Source organism: Phaseolus vulgaris, chromosome 5 (assembly GCF_000499845.2).
Source record: "Phaseolus vulgaris cultivar G19833 chromosome 5, P. vulgaris v2.0, whole genome shotgun sequence".
Taxonomy (NCBI): Eukaryota; Viridiplantae; Streptophyta; class Magnoliopsida; order Fabales; family Fabaceae; genus Phaseolus; species Phaseolus vulgaris.
The window spans coordinates 4787523-4806070 of record NC_023755.2 but is presented as its reverse complement, the minus strand read 5'-3'; the positions used below and the strand labels follow the sequence as shown (position 1 = coordinate 4806070).

The window sequence follows — 18548 nt, the reverse complement described above, 5'->3', positions numbered from 1 at the left end:
ATTGTACTCAAATTAAATTCAAACAACCAAAATCAACAATAAAGTACTAATTTATGAAAATTTTGGATGAACATGACTTTGACAAAACTTGAACTGATTCAAATATTAAAATGACTCAAGTACCAAATAGTTTGCACCGATTGAATTAACAGCAAGACTTAAATAAAAGAAAAAACAGAACAACCCCCTTAAACCGAACATAATTTTAAAAACAACAACACAAACTAAAATCAAAATTAAAAAAACAAGACAATTAAGAACATGATGAACAACACGGAAGAATGAAGAACACACAAAAATAAAATGAAGAGAAACACTAATCTCTTGAAGAACCAAAGCTATAAATAGCAAATTATGGTGTTGGCTCCATTTTCGAGTTGGCTCCTTGGAGAATTTGCTATCTGGATTGGCGGAAGCTCAATGGAAGTAGCGGACAAGGATGACTCCAATGGAGCAATGATTTTATTGAAGGTGCATGATAGGTAGGGAGAGTGATTGGTTGGGCCATATAACTTGAAGAAGGTGAAAAAGAATATCAAAAGTGTCTAACCTAAAGAGACTAGACAAGGGAGTATAAGCTTGCAAAACTTGACAGCATTTACTCATAAAATTGATCTTGTAAATTCATGAGTCAAACACCTCTTTATATAGCCTAGAAGTCCGACCATTGTACAAATAAATTGGTGGGAAATTCAAATGCAATGGGTTTGAATATTGGCGCATATTTTGGAGTCACAAGGCAAACATGATCAAAGTGTGCCTCATGTGACTCTTTTTAGGTTTAGAACCGACCTAGGTTAATTTATGAGTCTTCTAGAAACCCTAATTTAACCTAGGTTGGTTTATAGGTGCCTAATTCAACCCTAATTACAATTAAGAAAAAATTACAAGTAAAATTCCTATTCTACTTTTGACAAGAAAATAAATTCTACTCTAGGTTTATGGCATTTTTGAACATGTATAGGAATGTTTCTTTGCCATCAGTAGCAGAGTCTTAGTCTTCTTGTATCTTGCTTGCCATTAACCTAGTTGTTGGGTCTGAACTTGGTCTTCTTCCATCATTTCTTGTCCCTCAGCCAATTCAAGTGAGATCACAAAAAATATAATCAAATGAACACAAAAGAGGCATAAACATAAATAGTTGTTGCATAGATTCTTACAACAAACAAACTACAATAAAAAAAATCCCATGCATTGTACTGGGTATCAATACCAATTTGAAAGTATAATTGAAGCAAGGTACATCTATCTCTGTTCGTTCCGTTTGAAGAAAGGAAGGATGTATAAGATTTGTATCTACCCTTATACATCCTTAAATACTATATTGTTCTTATGGTTCCATATACTCCAAACAATAGCAAATCCACGCACCTTTCCATACATGATTCTGTTTTTTATTTAGTTGAGAACAATAAAATTGAAAAAAATGGCACATTGGTGAATAATGTTGAACAATTTGGATTCCTACCCAGCTACAACACAAATTATAGACATTGGAAGTTATTTTATTGGTGAAAAAAAAAGAAGATGATTTACAGTTTCATCTTGTTCTGAACATAAGGGACATAATATGTTATTTAGGTTGACCCAAACAAGACTTATTCTAGTTGTCACACACCACAACAGAATCCTCCAAATCAATATATGAGCATTCGGTTGTGCTCTGATAGACCAAAAATAGTGAAAGTTTGTTGTGTTAATCGTGTACTATTACTGTTATGCAAACAAGCATAAACATACCTTACAAAGAATACACCATTATACTCCCCTATCCATGTCCATCGTTCTAAAGTTATTCGTGTTCAGATTGACTCTATAAATTTTCTGCACTAATTCTTTCTCTAGTGCAATTTCCCAATAGTATATGATTCTTTTCCATGATAACTGTCACTCCCATTCATTATTCCTCCTAATCACTATTTTTTGTTGTAAAATTTTATTATTACAAGTTGATATATAATATAATCTAGAAAATTTATGCATGAAACTACTTCTCATTCCAAAACCTGACATCATTTCCATACCCTAATTTTTAGATTATGTTTTTTTATCAAACAAGGTATCTTCTTCAATCACCTTAATGAGATCTCTCCATCACCAATATTGTTGTTTAATTGGTATTGTTCCACACTTCCTAGCAACCTCATTCTATATTTTGAAAGTAATATTTCACTTCACTTTCCTAGAGTTTCGGTCCTCATCCTCCATCTCCATTGCAATTAAAGAAAATAATGTATTCTTTTTAATTTCTTATAATGCAAATATTTAGAAACTGAAATAAAAAGAGGCTGAAAACAAAATCCTATTTTATAATTAAGAAAAGAAAAAGGAAAATAAAATCATAAGTGAAGGTTTCAAAGTATCTTTGTAATCTTAATTAACTAATGAGCAAAAGTGATAATCTATAAATAGGAAAATGGAACACATAATTGCCGGCAAGTATTAATGGATGTCCTATTTTCAGTTGAAATCCGAACACATTGAGAGTGGCCGGCAACTATTTTCAAAACAAATCAGTTTTTTCTAATAATCCAAAATGGTGAGTTAGAATAAAACAAAAATAACCTTTAGTTAAACATAGAAGGCCTAGAACTCCTTAGTTAAACAATTTCATTTGCCTTTCAAATGAACCTTTTCCACCAACAAAGTTCCCTTTCATGCAATATTATAGTGTTGTTTTCTTGGACTTATTTTGAAGTAGTTAGAGCAGGGTTAAACTTTGTATCAGACATGTTCCATCCTTGAACATTAAGAAAGACATGTTTGGAAAGATGAAAGTGAACACAAAATCAACATAGACTTCCACGCCGGCAAAGAATTAAACAATTTCCATGTAATTGCCATCACTGAACAGTGTGACATAACTGCAGCATGTTAATAAACTGAAACTTCAAGGATTGCTTAGTTTTAAAAGGAAAAGGAAAGTTAAGAAAAGAAACTATATGGATGCATAATATACTACTAAATTTTCAAAATAAATTTGTTTTTTATAATATAATATAAAGAGTTTAACACCATTTGTCAGTATAACAATTTTTTACAATTGAACATAACATCTTATTAATGATTTATCAGTGCAGTCCATTGCTCTAAACAATAGATTCCTTCTAAATCAATCTGCAAAGAAACAAAGGAAGTGTCAACACACATACTCCAATCAACAACCAAACAAACAGCAGACAAACAAAGAACCAACTTTCCAATGAATCAATCTGCTGACTCTTAAACCACTTCCATCCATTTTCAAAACAATAAACATACTTTAATATCACTGTTATCATTCTTTTCAAAACACAAATTCCTTGTATATAATCCTGAACTCCACCCATCACAACCATATAAAACCAGACATTCCAACACACAATCTTATCAGCACAACCACCATGACAAAACCAGAACCAACTCTCCTTTTATTACTTCTCTTCCTCTTGTCATGCGCATGTTTCACACTGAACAATGCACACTCAACCACCATCCTCAATGTCTGGCCCAAGCCCAGAAACCTCACCTGGACTCCACCATATCAAGCCACCCTCACTGCCTCTAACTTCACCATCACCACCACCACTCCCCACCACAACAAACACCTCTCCGCCGCCATCATCCGCTACCAAAACCTCGTAAGATCCGAACACCACTACCCTCTTGTCCCCCCAGAGGTGAACATCTCCACAAACCTCCCACCATTAGAGTTTCTCACCCTTATCGTCCAAGACCCTGATGCAGCACTCGTCCATGGTGTTGACGAGTCCTACACCCTCTCCATCCTCCCTTCTTCGGCCATCCTCACTGCTAAGACTACGTGGGGCGCCATACGAGGACTTGAGACGTTCTCCCAACTTGCATGGGGTCGCCCCACGTGTGTTGCAGTGGGAGTGCATGTGTGGGATTCCCCACTCTATCCCCACCGTGGGATCACGTTGGACACGTCGAGGAACTACTACCCCGTGAAGGACTTGTTGAGGACAGTGGAAGCCATGAGCATGAACAAGCTCAACGTGTTCCACTGGCATCTCACGGACTCACAATCTTTTCCATTGGTACTTCCTTCGGAGTCATCTTTGGCTGAAAAGGGTGCATATGCTTCTCACATGGTGTACACACCAGAGGATGTTAAAACGATTGTGGAGTTTGGTCTCGATCATGGGGTTCGTGTTCTGCCTGAGATTGACGCACCTGGTTAGTTCAATTTCTTTTACTTTTGAAGTTGTTCTTTTTTTGTCTCTTCGGCTTCAAGAACAATAAATTAGTGAACTACATGTGTTTGATTCCTGTGTCTGTTTCTTTCTGTATATATTTTGACACTTTAAGGAATTATGATCAATTAATTAATCACAAACTCCGGGTAAAGTTTGCATAAGATATTCTAAGATAGTCTACTGCGTGTTCAATCTTAATACATTCATATACTTAATAGGTTAGTTTTCCATTGAGAACCTTGTTCCACCATATTTTTTAAAGGATTATCATAATTTTGACAGATAGAATTCAGAGTGGGATATTTTGATACTAAATTCTCTCGAACAAAGATTGGAATCTTACTGCATGATGAAAGGGGGGGTTCTCTCACTACTGTGAATTTGTGATGCTTAGTTTCTCTGGTGAGAAGCAGAGAACTTGTTAGGAGTTAGTGTTTTGTTTTTCTTTATATACAAAAATAAGAAAGACTTCAAGTGCACCACCCCCTTTTCCTGTTGGTTAGTATTAACATAATCGAGCACTAAAAAATGATAGCTCTAGGAATGATGATTAAATTTGAGATTGGCAGAACTTGAGCGTTGTCTTGCTGCAGCTTACCATGAAATTTTAAAATTTTAAATTCTCTGTTAAAGTGATATTTTGGAAATTAGGCTGATTGGTGATTAAATTGAAGCCTATATTGGAAAAGCACAAAGGATCATGGATTACAGCTTACCACGACAATGTCACATTCTTTCAGTTTAGAACTTCACACACATAGACACAGAAAATTAAATCTTGTAATCATATGGCCAATTAATAAATTAATTAGGCTTTTGTAACATTGTTTTTTGTAATGATACTCTACTTTGTGTTTTTCTCTTTCACCAGATACTAGTTCTGAGAATTATGGTCACTGACTGGTATGAGCTACTTTTTTGCAGGGCACACAGGATCTTGGGCTTTAGCTTACCCTGAGATTGTAACTTGTGCAAACATGTTCTGGTGGCCAGCTAAAGGTGATGTCCTTGCTGCAGAACCAGGAACAGGTCATTTGAACCCTCTAAACCCCAAGACTTACCAAGTCCTAAAGAATGTCATACGTGATGTGACCACATTGTTCCCAGAACCATTTTACCACTCAGGTGCTGATGAGATTATACCAGGTTGCTGGAAAACTGATCCCACAATTCAGAAATATCTATCAAATGGTGGAACTCTCAGCCAAGTTCTTGAGAAGTTTATCAACAACACTCTCCCTTTCATTCTGTCCCTCAACCGCACCGTTGTCTATTGGGAAGATGTTTTACTAGATGCAACAGTCCATGTTTCATCCACAATTCTTCCCAAAGAGCATGTGATTTTGCAGACATGGAACAATGGACACAACAACACTAAAAGGATAGTTTCCATGGGATACCGCACCATTGTGTCATCGTCAGACTTCTATTACCTGGATTGTGGCCATGGTGACTTTGTGGGGAACAACAGTATCTATGATCAGCAAAATGGGGATGACAAAAACAACGGTGGCTCTTGGTGTGGACCTTTTAAGACATGGCAAACTGTATACAACTATGATATAGCATATGGGTTGAATGAGGAAGAAGCAAAATTGGTTTTGGGTGGGGAAGTAGCACTGTGGTCAGAACAATCTGATTCAACTGTTTTGGATGCAAGAATTTGGCCTAGAACTTCTGCATTGGCTGAGTCATTGTGGTCAGGAAATAGGGATGAAAAGGGTATGAAAAGATATGCAGAGGCCACAGATAGGCTGAATGAATGGAGAAGCAGAATGGTAAGTAGAGGAATAGGGGCTGAGCCAATTCAGCCACTTTGGTGTGTTAGGAACCCTGGTATGTGCAACACAGTTCAATAAGCCTAGTTGCATTCTTCCTCTGTCATGAAATGGAAGGAATACACTTAAAAGAAGCCATTCAGCCAAACCTTTTTATCTTAATTCTAGCAAAAAGGTATATATGCAAAATATATCTTATAGGTGTGTAGGACTCTTTCAAAAAGCTATTGTTTTATGATGAGTGATTGTAGTTGTGAAGCAATATTAAATTTTTACATATATTTATGCAGTTTTTTATTTCAATTAATCTGTCTTCAGCTGGTTTATTGATAGATTAAGACTATAATCAATGTTCCTGCTGGGGTTTTAGGTGTTTGAGTGTTGTGTTTTAGAGCAAGGAGACAAATGGAATCAACAGTGATAATCAACTTGACTATTCTTCTAACTTTTTGGACTCTATTCTTCCTTCTATTTTGACAGATGGACACTGAAAACTCCGATTGCATATATTCAGAGGGAAGGTTAAATTACATTGATTCTTCACTACAGTATTTTTATTTCTTTTTATTTCTAAAATATTTAATTTAGTCCTTTAATTTTTTTTACATTTAATACTGTTCTTATATTCAAATTAAAATTAAGTTAGTGAAAAGGAAAGAGTGAGACGGAATATATTCTTTTAGATGTAGAAAATTAAATATAGAATTTTAGAAATACAATTGACAAAAATTTAGTTAGCAAAATAACTTATTATTATAAAACAGGGGTGTTTTTTTAAGCTTAAAATTGTTTTAGACTAAATTACAACAAAATAAAAAATACCTAAATTTTGACAAATTCTTCCACCACCTACCTCCGTATCTCTTCTACCTTTAAATTAAATTATGAACATTTTAAATTTTTTTAAATAGTCTCAGTTGTACCCCTTCTTTCTAATCGCATCATTTTTATTATCTTTTCACTGCAATGTTTAAGTAAATAATCTATCATTTAAGAGTGTGTGAAAGAGTTGACTAAAAGATTCGTTGTATTCCATGTTTCTCAATTTTTTTTACATTATTGATTTTTTTTCTTAGATTTTGTGATTTTCAAAAGGATAAAAAAAAAATTAACAAATCAAAATAAAATCACCATCCATAAAAGCACCACAAAGTTTATCTCAATCATGTTTATCGATAACCACCACAAACAACCACCACTATTTTAGAATGAAGAAGGAAACATTATATGCACCATCATAATTATAAATATATTATTAGAATTATATATATATATATATATATATATATATATATATATATATATGTGGTATTGAGGTGTTGAGAGAATTATTTTCCCCAATTTTTTTTTATCAGTTTTAGATTGGTTTGTCTAATGCATAATAGTTCCCATATAAGCTAGGATTTTAAAATTATTAGAACAATTCTCACTCAGACCAATTGAACTATTTTTATTCATTTTTTAAAGCAATGATATAAATAAAAACGAATGGAGAGGACAAACTTAGTTACCTTAAGAAGATGATGAAATGACAGACAATAAAATGGGTACTTAAATAGAAAAGTTTTTAAAAATAAAATAAAAATTATCACAAAAAAGAAAGAAGAGTTATCTACACTACAAGAAAAAAAGGTTTTAATAGAGGTTATTTAGTGGAGGTTAATATAACCTTAGGAATTGATTTAATTAATGGAGGTTTTTTCTAAAACCTCAACAAAATAACGGAGGTTTTTTAATCTTAGCTAAATTCCAAAGGTTTATTCTAAAACCTCAGTAAAATAACAGAGGTTTTTTTAACCTTTATTAATTTCCAAAGGTTTATTTTAAAACCTCCGCAAAATAACGAAGGTTTTTTTAACCTTCGTTAATTTCCAAAGGTTTATTTTAAAACCTCCACAAAATAACGAAGGTTTTTTTAACCTTTGTTAATTTACAAAGGTTTATTTTAAAACCTCCATAAAATAACAAAGTTAAATTCTAAATATTTATTCTAAAATCTCATCAAAATAATAGAGTTTTTTAATTTTTTTTTAAGTGTCAAAAGTTTATTGTAAAACATCAATAAAATATTTTATATTTTATATTTTCTCAATTCTTAATAAATAGATATAATTAAATTTTTTAGTGAGTTTAGCCTAAACTGGTATATATATTTAAATATGCTTTGAACTTAGGTCTTAGAGGTTGATTTATTAATTGAAGTTAGAAGACACTTCATTAATTGAAATTATTATTCAATTCTTAACGATTGTTTTTATGAATTTCAATAAGTAAAAATAAGTTGTTTGTAAAGTGACATTAACTTATCAAATATATACATCATCATAATTTATTTTTTGGTTACATTTGCAGTATCAAATTTTGAAGAATCCGAAACTATTCATTATAATAATATTAATAATAATATTTATAATAATATTAATAATAATATTAATAATAATATTTATAATAATATTTATAATAATAATAATAATAATATTAATAATAATATTTATAATAATATTTATAGTAATATTAATAAAAATATTTATAATAATATTAATAATAATATTTATAATAATATTTATAATAATATTAATAATAATAATAATATTTATAATAATATTAATAATAATATTAATAATATTAATAATAATATTTATAATAATATTTATAAGAATATTAACAATAATAATAGTAATAATATTAATAAATATTAATAATATGAATAATATTAATAAATATTAATAATATTAATATTAATAATATGAATATAATATTAATTATAATAATAATATTAATAATAATGTTAATATAATATTAATATGTATAAATTATGTTAATAATTATAAGTGAAATAAAAATGATAATATGACCAAAGAACTTCTCTGGTCCAGTGGTTAACCCTTCTTTGATTACTGGAAGAACTCATTTTTTCTTGTAGTGCTAGTAAGACAAAAATATTAGGTAAAATAAAATTTATATTTATATTGAAAACATAAAAGAATAAACTAGTTTCATAAAAGGGTAATAATAAAGATGTTAAATTACTCTTTTAGGCCTTTTTATTAATAATAATAATAAATAAATAAATAATAATAAAAATAATAATATTAATATTAATATTATGACCTATTCACTTAAAAAAACAAACATTAAAATATGTTAATTAAGTGTTTGAGTTATGGTGTAAAAATATACATCTTACATCACATTTCCAAACTAAAAAGTTAAGAACAAATTTAACATTCAAACATGTTTTTGATCTTTCTTTCTAAGATGTTTTCAAGAGAAAAATATGTTGTTTCATTATATGAAACAATGTTGAAAAACATTTGTTAAAAAATATATTTCTTTAAGTCTTATTGTCTTCATAAACTTTTTAAGGTCAAATATGCATCAAGATCTTGTTCAGACGAAAGAATTACAATCTAATCTTTAAGCAAAGTGCATCTCACATGACATATTAAATTTTTATTTTTTTTTATCAGCAAAGAATAGAATTTAATTAAAGGGGATACAAAGGGGTATCCCAACCCTTTTACACAAACATATTGAAGATATAAATCTTCTATCTGCAAAATGCAAAAACAAGCTACTGCTACAACAAGGAGACCCTGCTACAAAGTGTATCCTGGCATTACTAAGCTGCTTTAGGATTAACCATCTGTGCTTTTGCACAGCAGCCCCTCCGTGATATGGCTCCACCAAGTTGTCGACACCATTCTCGTTTGATTCTCTATCATTCAGAACCACATCATCATGACCATTTGTTCTTCATTCCATAACAGCATCCTCCAAATTTGTAAATGACGCAAGCTCCTTCAACCAACCACTCCATCATAAGCACGTCCCTGGTCCTTCCTCCCTCTTGATAGCCAGTGGGCATAAATAATAGCAGCTCCCACTCCTACACCGTAGGACCTGACTTCATTTGCGTCACACAGTACCAGCCCAACCTTGCTTCTAAGCTCAATCCTAGCAATCAACAGAGTTCAGCCATTCACACGAAACATTACCAAGATCAAACTTCTCAATAAAGCAAGGTTACTATGCATTAAACCATACTTCTGCCTCTGCATCATCCATGGGATGAACACAACAGCCTGCTTGTTACTTAACACTTCTAAGACAGATGACTGGGTTGAGGACCCAATCAAAAAATGAGTAGTTAAAAGAATGCGTCTTGTGCTTCAGCCAGAGCCAAGATTTGAGCTGGGCTTTCTGAAAAATCTCATTCGCATCTACTACCCCTTGCTGGAATACGATTAAATTCCGTTGGTCCCAAATGCATCTGATCACGTTCACCCAAACACCTTTCCAAATCTGATTTTGTTTATTTGTGGCTTGGAACAAATAAAAGTTCAGAAAATGCATCTTAAGGTCGTTGTGTTGGACTGTAGATGTACCTACCCACTTAAAGCATTCTAACCATACCCGTTGGGCATATTTGCAAAGTAGAAAAATGTGCTGGCAGGATTCCTCCTTTAGCTGGCACATAGGGCATAACATTGAGTTCATCAGCACCCCTCTTCTGCTCAAACATTGTCTCGTGGGCATTCTCCCCCTCAACACCCTCCACGCTGTCATTAACACGTTCGGAAAGGCCTTTGTTTTCCATAAAAAGTTATACACTTCGGATTGCGGATCTGCACTATGCTTGGTTAGGCATTCGTAGGCAGCGCTTACAGAAAACATTCCAGAATCCTCCTTCCCCCACACCTGTATGTCCTCCATATTCTTCTTTAGTGTGACTCTGGAGAGGAGTAAGTTAAGATCAGCTTCCAATTGGGACTCCCACTCAAATCTGATACGCCTCCACCTCAATGTCCACGTCCACTCTGAATTACACCACATTCCAACTTCGCCTATAGTTTGGCCTTGGTGTAGGGAAAGAGAGTACAGACGTGGGAACATGGTTTTAAGGTTCTCACTTCCAACCCACACCTCCTCCCAGAATTTTGCTTTGTCTCCACATCCGAGTTCCCATCGTAATTCTTCTTGGAACCACCCACTACCTACACCCTCTTTGCATGTTTTGTTTAGATCTCTCCACCACCAAGATTGGTCTTTGGCAGTTGTACAACCGTTATCACAAACCAGATCATACTTTGACCCCAACACCTCCTTCCACCTACCTTTCTCCGGTGATATACAACGCCATTTCCATTTGGAAATCAAAGCTTGATTGAACTTCCGAATATCCCTGCAACCCAATCCTCCGTCCTTATTTGGTTTGCAAACGTCTTTCCAACTTACCCATGATATTGGTTTGTTGACCTTCCCCCAACCCCATAAAAATCTGCTTTGGATTTTGACTATCCTTGTACATACCGACTCCGGAGCCCTGAACAACGAGAGATAATACAAAGGTACAGCTGTTAAAACAGAGTTAATCAGGCAGCTTCTCCCTGCTAGAGATAAGAACCTCCCTTTCTAAATGCTGAGCCGTGCTTTAAGCTTATTGAGAACAGGTTCCCAGAACTGTTTCTTCCTTGGGTTCCCTCCCACCTCAATACCCAGATACTTAAAAGGTATTCCCATCTGAGTACAGTTCAAGATCTTGGTGAAACAAGTTACAGTATTACTTTGTATGTTAATGCCAGCCAGTTTAGACTTGTGGAAATCAATCTTCAGACCTGAAGCAAGCTCAAAGCCCCTTGGGATGGCTTTCAGAGTTATCACATTACTTATATTATCTTCACAGAAAAATAAGGTGTCATCCGTGAATTGGAGAATGCAAACTTCCTCCTCTTTGCGTCCTATCTTGAGACCCGTCAACATCTTGACCTTTAGAGCTTCTCTTACTATCCCTGCAAGGCCTTCCGCAACAATCAGAAAAAGAAACAGTGCCAGGGGATCACCCTGCCTCAACCCCCTAGTAGGTTTGAACTCCTCCGTAGGACTCCCATTAACCAACAAGGACACCGTAGCAGAATCCATACACCCTTTAATCCAGGAGATCCACAAGCTATGAAACCCCATCCTGCTCAACATGTCATATAAAAATTCCCATCTGACCGAATCATAAGCTTTCTCAAAATCCACCTTCAGACAGAGCCCACTTCTTCTCCTTATCCTTAGTTCCTCCAGAACTTCATTAGCCGTCAGCACACTGTCCAGGATCCCTCTACCCTTTAGGAAGACAGATTGATTGTCGTCTATAATTGCTGGCATCACCTTCTTCATTCTATTGGCCAAAACCTTTAAAATGATTTTGTATAAGGCTCCTACTAGTGAGATGGGTCTGTACTGTTCTAGCTTAGAAGGATCCTTATTCTTAGGGATAAGTGCAATGAACGAAGCATTGCAGCCTTTCGGGATCGACCCCGTCGCATGAAACAGGGCCATAGATGCTACTATCTCTTTGATAAACTCCCAACTCTTCCTAATGAAGTTGAAGTTAAACCCATCAGGACCAGGGCTCTTTGAACCCTCACACTACCACACTACCTTCTTTATCTCTTCCTCGGAGAACATGGCTACAAGGGTCTCATTCTCCATGGCTGATAAAGACTGCAACTCAACACCATCCAACCTTACCCCTAGATCATTCGTAGCACAGAATCTAGATTCAAACAACTTCTTGGCCTCTGTTCACACTGTTGACGGTTCCTCAGACCATTGGCTCCCTACCTGAACACCTTTCACTTCATTCTTCAACCTCCGCCACCTCAGTGACGAATGGAAAAATCTAGTGCAAGAGTCTCCATTCTTAAACTAGCTAGCTCTAGCCTTCTGACATATGAGGGATTCGATTCTCTTGTCATTCTCTGCGAGACAGCTTGCCAACTCCATTCTTTTCAGTCTATCTCTTTCCCCCAAGTCCCCATTACAGTCTTGGCTATCAAGATCCTCCAACTCCTGTAAAATCCTCCGCTTGGTATTATCAAGATTACCGAATACCTCCTTATTCCATGTCTTCAGGTCAGACTTGAGGCATTTCAGTTTTTCTTTAAGAACTAAGAAAGCGTTCCCCTGTACTGTATAAGACTGCCATCGAGCTTTCACCATCTTAAGAAAATCTTTATCAAAGAACCAAGCATCAACAGATCTGAATGGTTTGGGTCCCCAGTCCTTCTCCACGGACTTCACCAGTGCACAATGATCAAACACTTCCCTTAGAACGTATTGTTTGCTCATCGGCCATATTTGTAACCAATCTTCAGTAGCAAAGACTCTATCAATTCTGCTTTTGGCCGTTCCATCGGGTTTGAACCACGTAAAAGTCTTGCCAACCAAAGGTAACTCTATCAGGGAGAAAGATTCAATAAAGCTATTAAATCCCCTGATTTCACTTGATTGTTCAACCCTACCCCTAACTCCTTTCCTTTCGCTTCTACTTCTTACAGCATTAAAGTCACCACATAAGCACCAAACGTATCCTTGGGATGCCTCCTTCACCTTAGAGAGTTCCTCCCAAAGAGCCTTCTTACCACTCAGGTTACACGGAGAGTAAACATTAACCACCACACACCTAGAAGAAGATTTAAGATGTTAACCAAAAACTGCAATAAAGCCTTTGCCCATCAGGTGGTTTTCATAAGAAAAAAAGTCTTTGTGCCACATAGACAGCAAACTTCCACTCCCTTCATCCCCTTTATTATGAATCCAACCAACTGTATTAACTCCCCATAAAGAAAAACATCTAGCATCTAATAACTCTTTAGCTTTTGATTCTTGCAAACACACAAAATCAGCTCCCTCACATCCTATAATCTGCCTCATATACCTAGCCTTGGTTCCTCCCCCCAGCCCTCTTATATTTATATCAACTATAATCATAATAAACCATCCTTGTTCCCTTCCTCAACATTCTTCAAAAACTCCACGTCTCTAGCTTCCATACACACGTATTCTTTTTCGACCTCCTGATCATCCCCTCTGTAAAAAATCCCTACTCTTCTACTAATCTCCCACAACTTAGACGGATCCGCTGGTGAAACCATATCTCGAACTCTTGAGTTACAATTATCGATATCCCCATCCGAAAGGGAGACAGAGGACATACCTCGAGAGGTTTGATGCAGATTCCCAACACGGGCTGCCTTGGATCTTATCCTTACCGAGCGACGTGGGTGAGTGTTCAGAGTTGCCAATTCCATTAATCCTTTAGTCTTCCTTTGGCGTTGAGCGTTTCCTACGGACTGCCCCCCCTCTTCAATTCCTGCGCGTAGAGGGAGCCCACTCTTTGTGCAGATATCCCCAAGGCCTTTCGCTTCTACGGTTGCTTCGTGTTGGTGACAGCCTTTGGGCATCTCTTCCTATTCCACGGTCTTCGTCTCCGCCCCACTCTAGGGCTATTGTACGGCTGGCATTGTTTTCCTTGTTCGAATATGCTGAGGACCACTCCTCCTGAGACTGCTTCGTCGCACTTCCTCCTAACGGGCCTCCTATTGCACCTCGAACAAACCTGTGATCATTGTCTAACCCAATGCTCGACTGAGATGGCCCAGACCCGGATCCACTCGCACCTGCACCCGTCTGAATCTCCACGGATTGGGCCTCCAAATTTCTAACTTGGCCCAAACCCCCATTGATTGTATTTTGGGTATTCAGGCATTCAATATCCACAACTATTCTTGCCAGCTCATCAAGTTCGCAGTTTCTAAAAAGGGATAACCACAAAGTTGGTCATAAATGTTGTCAAAAGCAGGTTCCAAAAGAGGGTTCTGATTCTGTATTACTCCCTTCGTGAAAGAAAATTCTCCTCCCTTCTGACACTCTCTACTGCGTGCAGAATGTACCTCAAAAAAGGCCTTTGACTTTTGGTCATCTCTTCCATCCTCCTCCCCTCCTCCGACCGCCTCTCCTGTTGGTCGCCATTCTACCCCAGGTTCACGGTTGCACTCCTCCTCTCCACTCTTCACGGAAAGCGCGGATTCCTCAACATAGGATTCTATAGAGGTAATGCTGTCAGAAGACTCAAAGTTACAGTGGTAACCATTGCATTTTCCTACCGATGCCTTGGGACACTCCTCTTCAATAGAAATACTAAGGATTTGATTATTGATCCTCATCTTCTTTGCCACCTTGACAAAGCGACTGTTCTCAACGCGAACTTTCAATCGAGCGAACTCCAAGTTTTCCCATAGTAGTGTGGTATCATCAATAACAATCAGAGAAGAAGCCGATTCGCCAATCACCTTCGCAAAGCATTCTTGATTCCAAAGTGAGATCGGTAACCCAAAGCATCTCACCCAGACGACCCTGTGGTTGACGATTTGAGCTGCTGACCAAGGCATAATACTGATAAAGACACTATCGAACCACTCTCTGTTAAGATGCACCAGCTCCTCCATATTCTCTCCCTCTCTAGGTATTAACAAAGCTAAGTTGTCCCCCAACGATCTCACTCTTACTATATTCATACCCCCTCGAACAAATTCTTCACCCAGCTGTTCAAAGTCCATATCTTCATTATATTTTCCAACCAGGCTTTTCTCCATCCATGGCAAAACCTGTTTGTGAGTTTTAAAGACTGGTCCCTTCCACTCCAAAGATGTATGACCTCTAACAACATCAACGAACGGTTTCAACCCCCTCCTTTCCTCCCAGCCTTCCTTCCTTTTTGTAGTCTTGTTTTCGTCAACATCTTCCATCTTGTTCTTGCCCATCGTTGGCCTCACCATGATCATTTTCCTGTCGTCCTTTGACTCTACCCTAGGGACCTCCACTTGATGACGACGATACTTCGGAATATTAACATAGAGTTTCATGTTTACTATGTAAATCTGGTCAAGCTCCTTTTCCATCTTTGCCACGTTCTTCACATCGAATAAACTCACGAAGTCAAATCTTCTTCCCCACTTATTCAACCTACGGGAGATGAAGACATCTGTCACCCTTGCCCACCTTTGAAAGGTTTTGAGCATGTCCTTTTCTCCGTAATCATCTGGAAAATTAGAGAAAAAGAACGTAGTGGAACTATTACTCCTATAGACTCTTCTGTGCTGGGAACCATTACCATCATTCCTCACTAGTAAGTGAGATCTGCTGCCCTCTCCGGTCTCTTTACGACGGTCTCCGGTCATGTTATTGCTGATGAGGTGTCCCATGAGCGATTGTCTTATGTTGTTTATATGTTGTGATACATGACATATTAGATGAAAGATCATAAGTTTGATTGTTTTACACGTGAAGTATTTGTTTTAGCTTCATTAATCAAGCAATTTTCGCAAACTAAGGAAGAAGATACATAAGAGGCAAGGAAGAGGAGACAGACTGACTGAGTGACTTTTCGAATAGTGTTGTGCTCCACATAATGGATTTCGTAAACTCAAGAGATGTGGTTCGAACTTGTGTCTTGTCTAAACGATTGAAGAGCCTATGGAAACATATCACCACTCTATCTTTCTACTCCTCGTGAAAGGATCTACCAAATCTTGTTACAATGGAAATTCAATCTTCATTCTTTGTTAGATTGAAGTTCTTGAAGATTATAATGGTGAATCCGCACAAAATATCTGATGAAGAAGTAAACATAATAGTACGACACTTGCTTCAAAGAGGATGGAAGTAAACATAATAGTTTATGGAAGGAGATTCTCGTGTCTAAATATGGCAGCTGGAGAAGTTTGAGAGAGGATGAAAAAAGTCGTAAGAGCTCTCTCTGGTGGAAAGATCTAAAAGAGGTGTGGGCTTCGGAGGGGTGGGGTAGAAACTTTGAAGATAGGGTCGAGTGGAAAGTTGGTAATGGTAAGAATGTTTATTTTTGGGAGGACAGTTGGCTTGGGAGCGATGTGTTGAAGAAAGTATTCCCGAGATTGTTTTCTTTGTGTTTGGTTAAAGGTGCAAAGGTGGTTGATCTTGGGTCATGGTCAGTTGGCGTGTGGGTTTGACGTCTTGCTTGGCGTAGACCTTTGTTCGTCTGGGAGAAGCTTTTGGTGGAACAACTGCGTCAAGCTTTACTTATGGTTAGGATGATTTCGGGAGAGGAGGATAGGTGGGTGTGGAAAGGTGAGGGTCTCATTTTCTCTGTCAGCTCTGCTTACTCTCTTGTAAGGAGAGATTGTGAAGCGGATTCCTCTCCGGTTTTCGGTAAGTTATGGAGTTGTAAAGTTGCACCCTCTACCTTACTTAGTGCTTGGAGGGTGTTGGAGAATAAGATTGCTATTAGGGCCAATTTGGTAAGGCGTGGGGTGGTGGTGGATAACTCTCTGTGCTGCTTGTGTGGGAAGGAGGAAGAGCACTACTGTCACTTGTTTTTCGAGTGTAGTTTTGCGTGGCGGGTTTGGTGCTTGTGCTTTAAGAGGCTGGGTGTGTCATTTGTGTACCACAGAGATCCTTTGTCAAACTTTGTTCAATTCAGGATGAGTCAGTCTTCTGAGATGATTAATGATGTGTGGAGATCTATCTAGGTTGAGATGGTGGGAGAAATTTGGAACCACATGAATTTTATAATTTTCAACAGGGGGTGGCTGACGCGTCTGAAGTGTGCGCTTTGATGCAAGCTAAGGTTTGGTCTTGGATTTCTGCAAAATCTCGTTCTGCTTCGTTTCCCTTTTCCAGTTGGTGTTTGGAACCTTTGGAATGCATGGGGCTGTTCGTTTGATGTAATGTTAGGTTTTCTTATATGTTAGCAATAAGGGGTGTTAGGTTGGATTTTGAGCTAGTATCCGATTATTGTTTTATTGCTATTGTTTTTATGTATACGGGTTGAACTACTCTAAAGTAGTTCGCATTTTATATTTAATTGTCATTGCCTATAGAAAAAAAAACCAACACTTGCTTCAGAACTCGACAATCACCACAATTGTTCTTTATCATGAATTTCAGGAAGTTAGATTGTTATCCTATACTGCACTGTTGAAATAATTATTTTACAAATTATTTAGTTTTTCCTGCCTTATTTTTCTCTTTTTGATAATTGTTTTCAGTAGATGTTTTTTATTTGACTAGATGAAAATTCTAAGAAACCATTGTTTATGTGGGAATGCATCTAAAAAAATATTTTCCAAAACAAGTTTTATGATTATTCTTGGATACTAAAATGAAACAGTTATGATTTACCTTATTTGTTACTCACACACACATGTAAAACTACAATAAACAATACATTTTCAATATCATATTTTTCCAGCATCATCATCAAAAGAAGCTTCTCTAAACTCTTTTCAAAAAGAAAAACATAACTAAAATATATATACATGTCAACCTCTAACGTCTCAGCACGTTAATTTATAGAAAACAATTACCAAAATTTTATGTCTAATTGAAATGAAAAATTCTAGAATAGTTGAACCAAACACGCGTTTTTGTCATCTGTAACACTACAAATCCATTATCCATCATGAAACTGATCTATAGTGTTCCATTTTATCACACACACAATGAAACAGAAGATGTTGTGGTTTAAGCACAAATTCCTACAATTTTTAATGAACCAAAGTCAGGTTCAAGTCAACCTTCCCTTCCCATCAAAGATCCCCAAAATGGCCACTTAATTTTCTCCTCATTGCTGCGCGTCAAGAACAATAAAATAGAACAACGTTTCACACCAAATCATGATAACCACCACCAAATCTCTACCCACTCAATAATATATGAGTAAAAATGGAAACCAGACACAAACTAGTCAAAACTTCTAGTA

At 36.5% G+C, this 18548-nt stretch overlaps 3 protein-coding genes across 3 annotated transcripts; 2 read left to right on the top strand and 1 right to left on the bottom strand.

Moving 5' to 3' along the window:
- Positions 1-3342: 3342 nt before the first annotated feature.
- Positions 3343-6235, top strand: LOC137836224 (beta-hexosaminidase 2-like). The gene is made up of 2 exons (XM_068645066.1): positions 3343-4179; positions 5124-6235. The coding sequence occupies exons 1-2, from the start codon at positions 3384-3386 to the stop codon at positions 6056-6058; spliced, it is 1731 nt and encodes a 576-aa protein (XP_068501167.1). The 5' UTR covers positions 3343-3383; the 3' UTR covers positions 6059-6235.
- A 3364-nt stretch (positions 6236-9599) lies between these two features.
- Positions 9600-14061, bottom strand: LOC137836162 (uncharacterized). Its single transcript, XM_068645019.1, has 10 exons — positions 13749-14061; positions 13530-13635; positions 12700-13433; positions 12402-12501; positions 11442-12344; positions 10590-11303; positions 10389-10539; positions 10025-10095; positions 9790-9934; positions 9600-9695 (listed from the first exon to the last, which is right to left on the bottom strand). The coding sequence occupies exons 1-10, from the start codon at positions 14059-14061 to the stop codon at positions 9600-9602; spliced, it is 3333 nt and encodes a 1110-aa protein (XP_068501120.1).
- A 2817-nt stretch (positions 14062-16878) lies between these two features.
- On the top strand, positions 16879-17316 carry LOC137836161 (uncharacterized). The gene has a single exon (XM_068645018.1). It carries the CDS (start codon positions 16879-16881, stop codon positions 17314-17316), a length of 438 nt encoding a protein of 145 aa, XP_068501119.1.
- The last annotated feature ends 1232 nt before the right edge of the window (positions 17317-18548 follow it).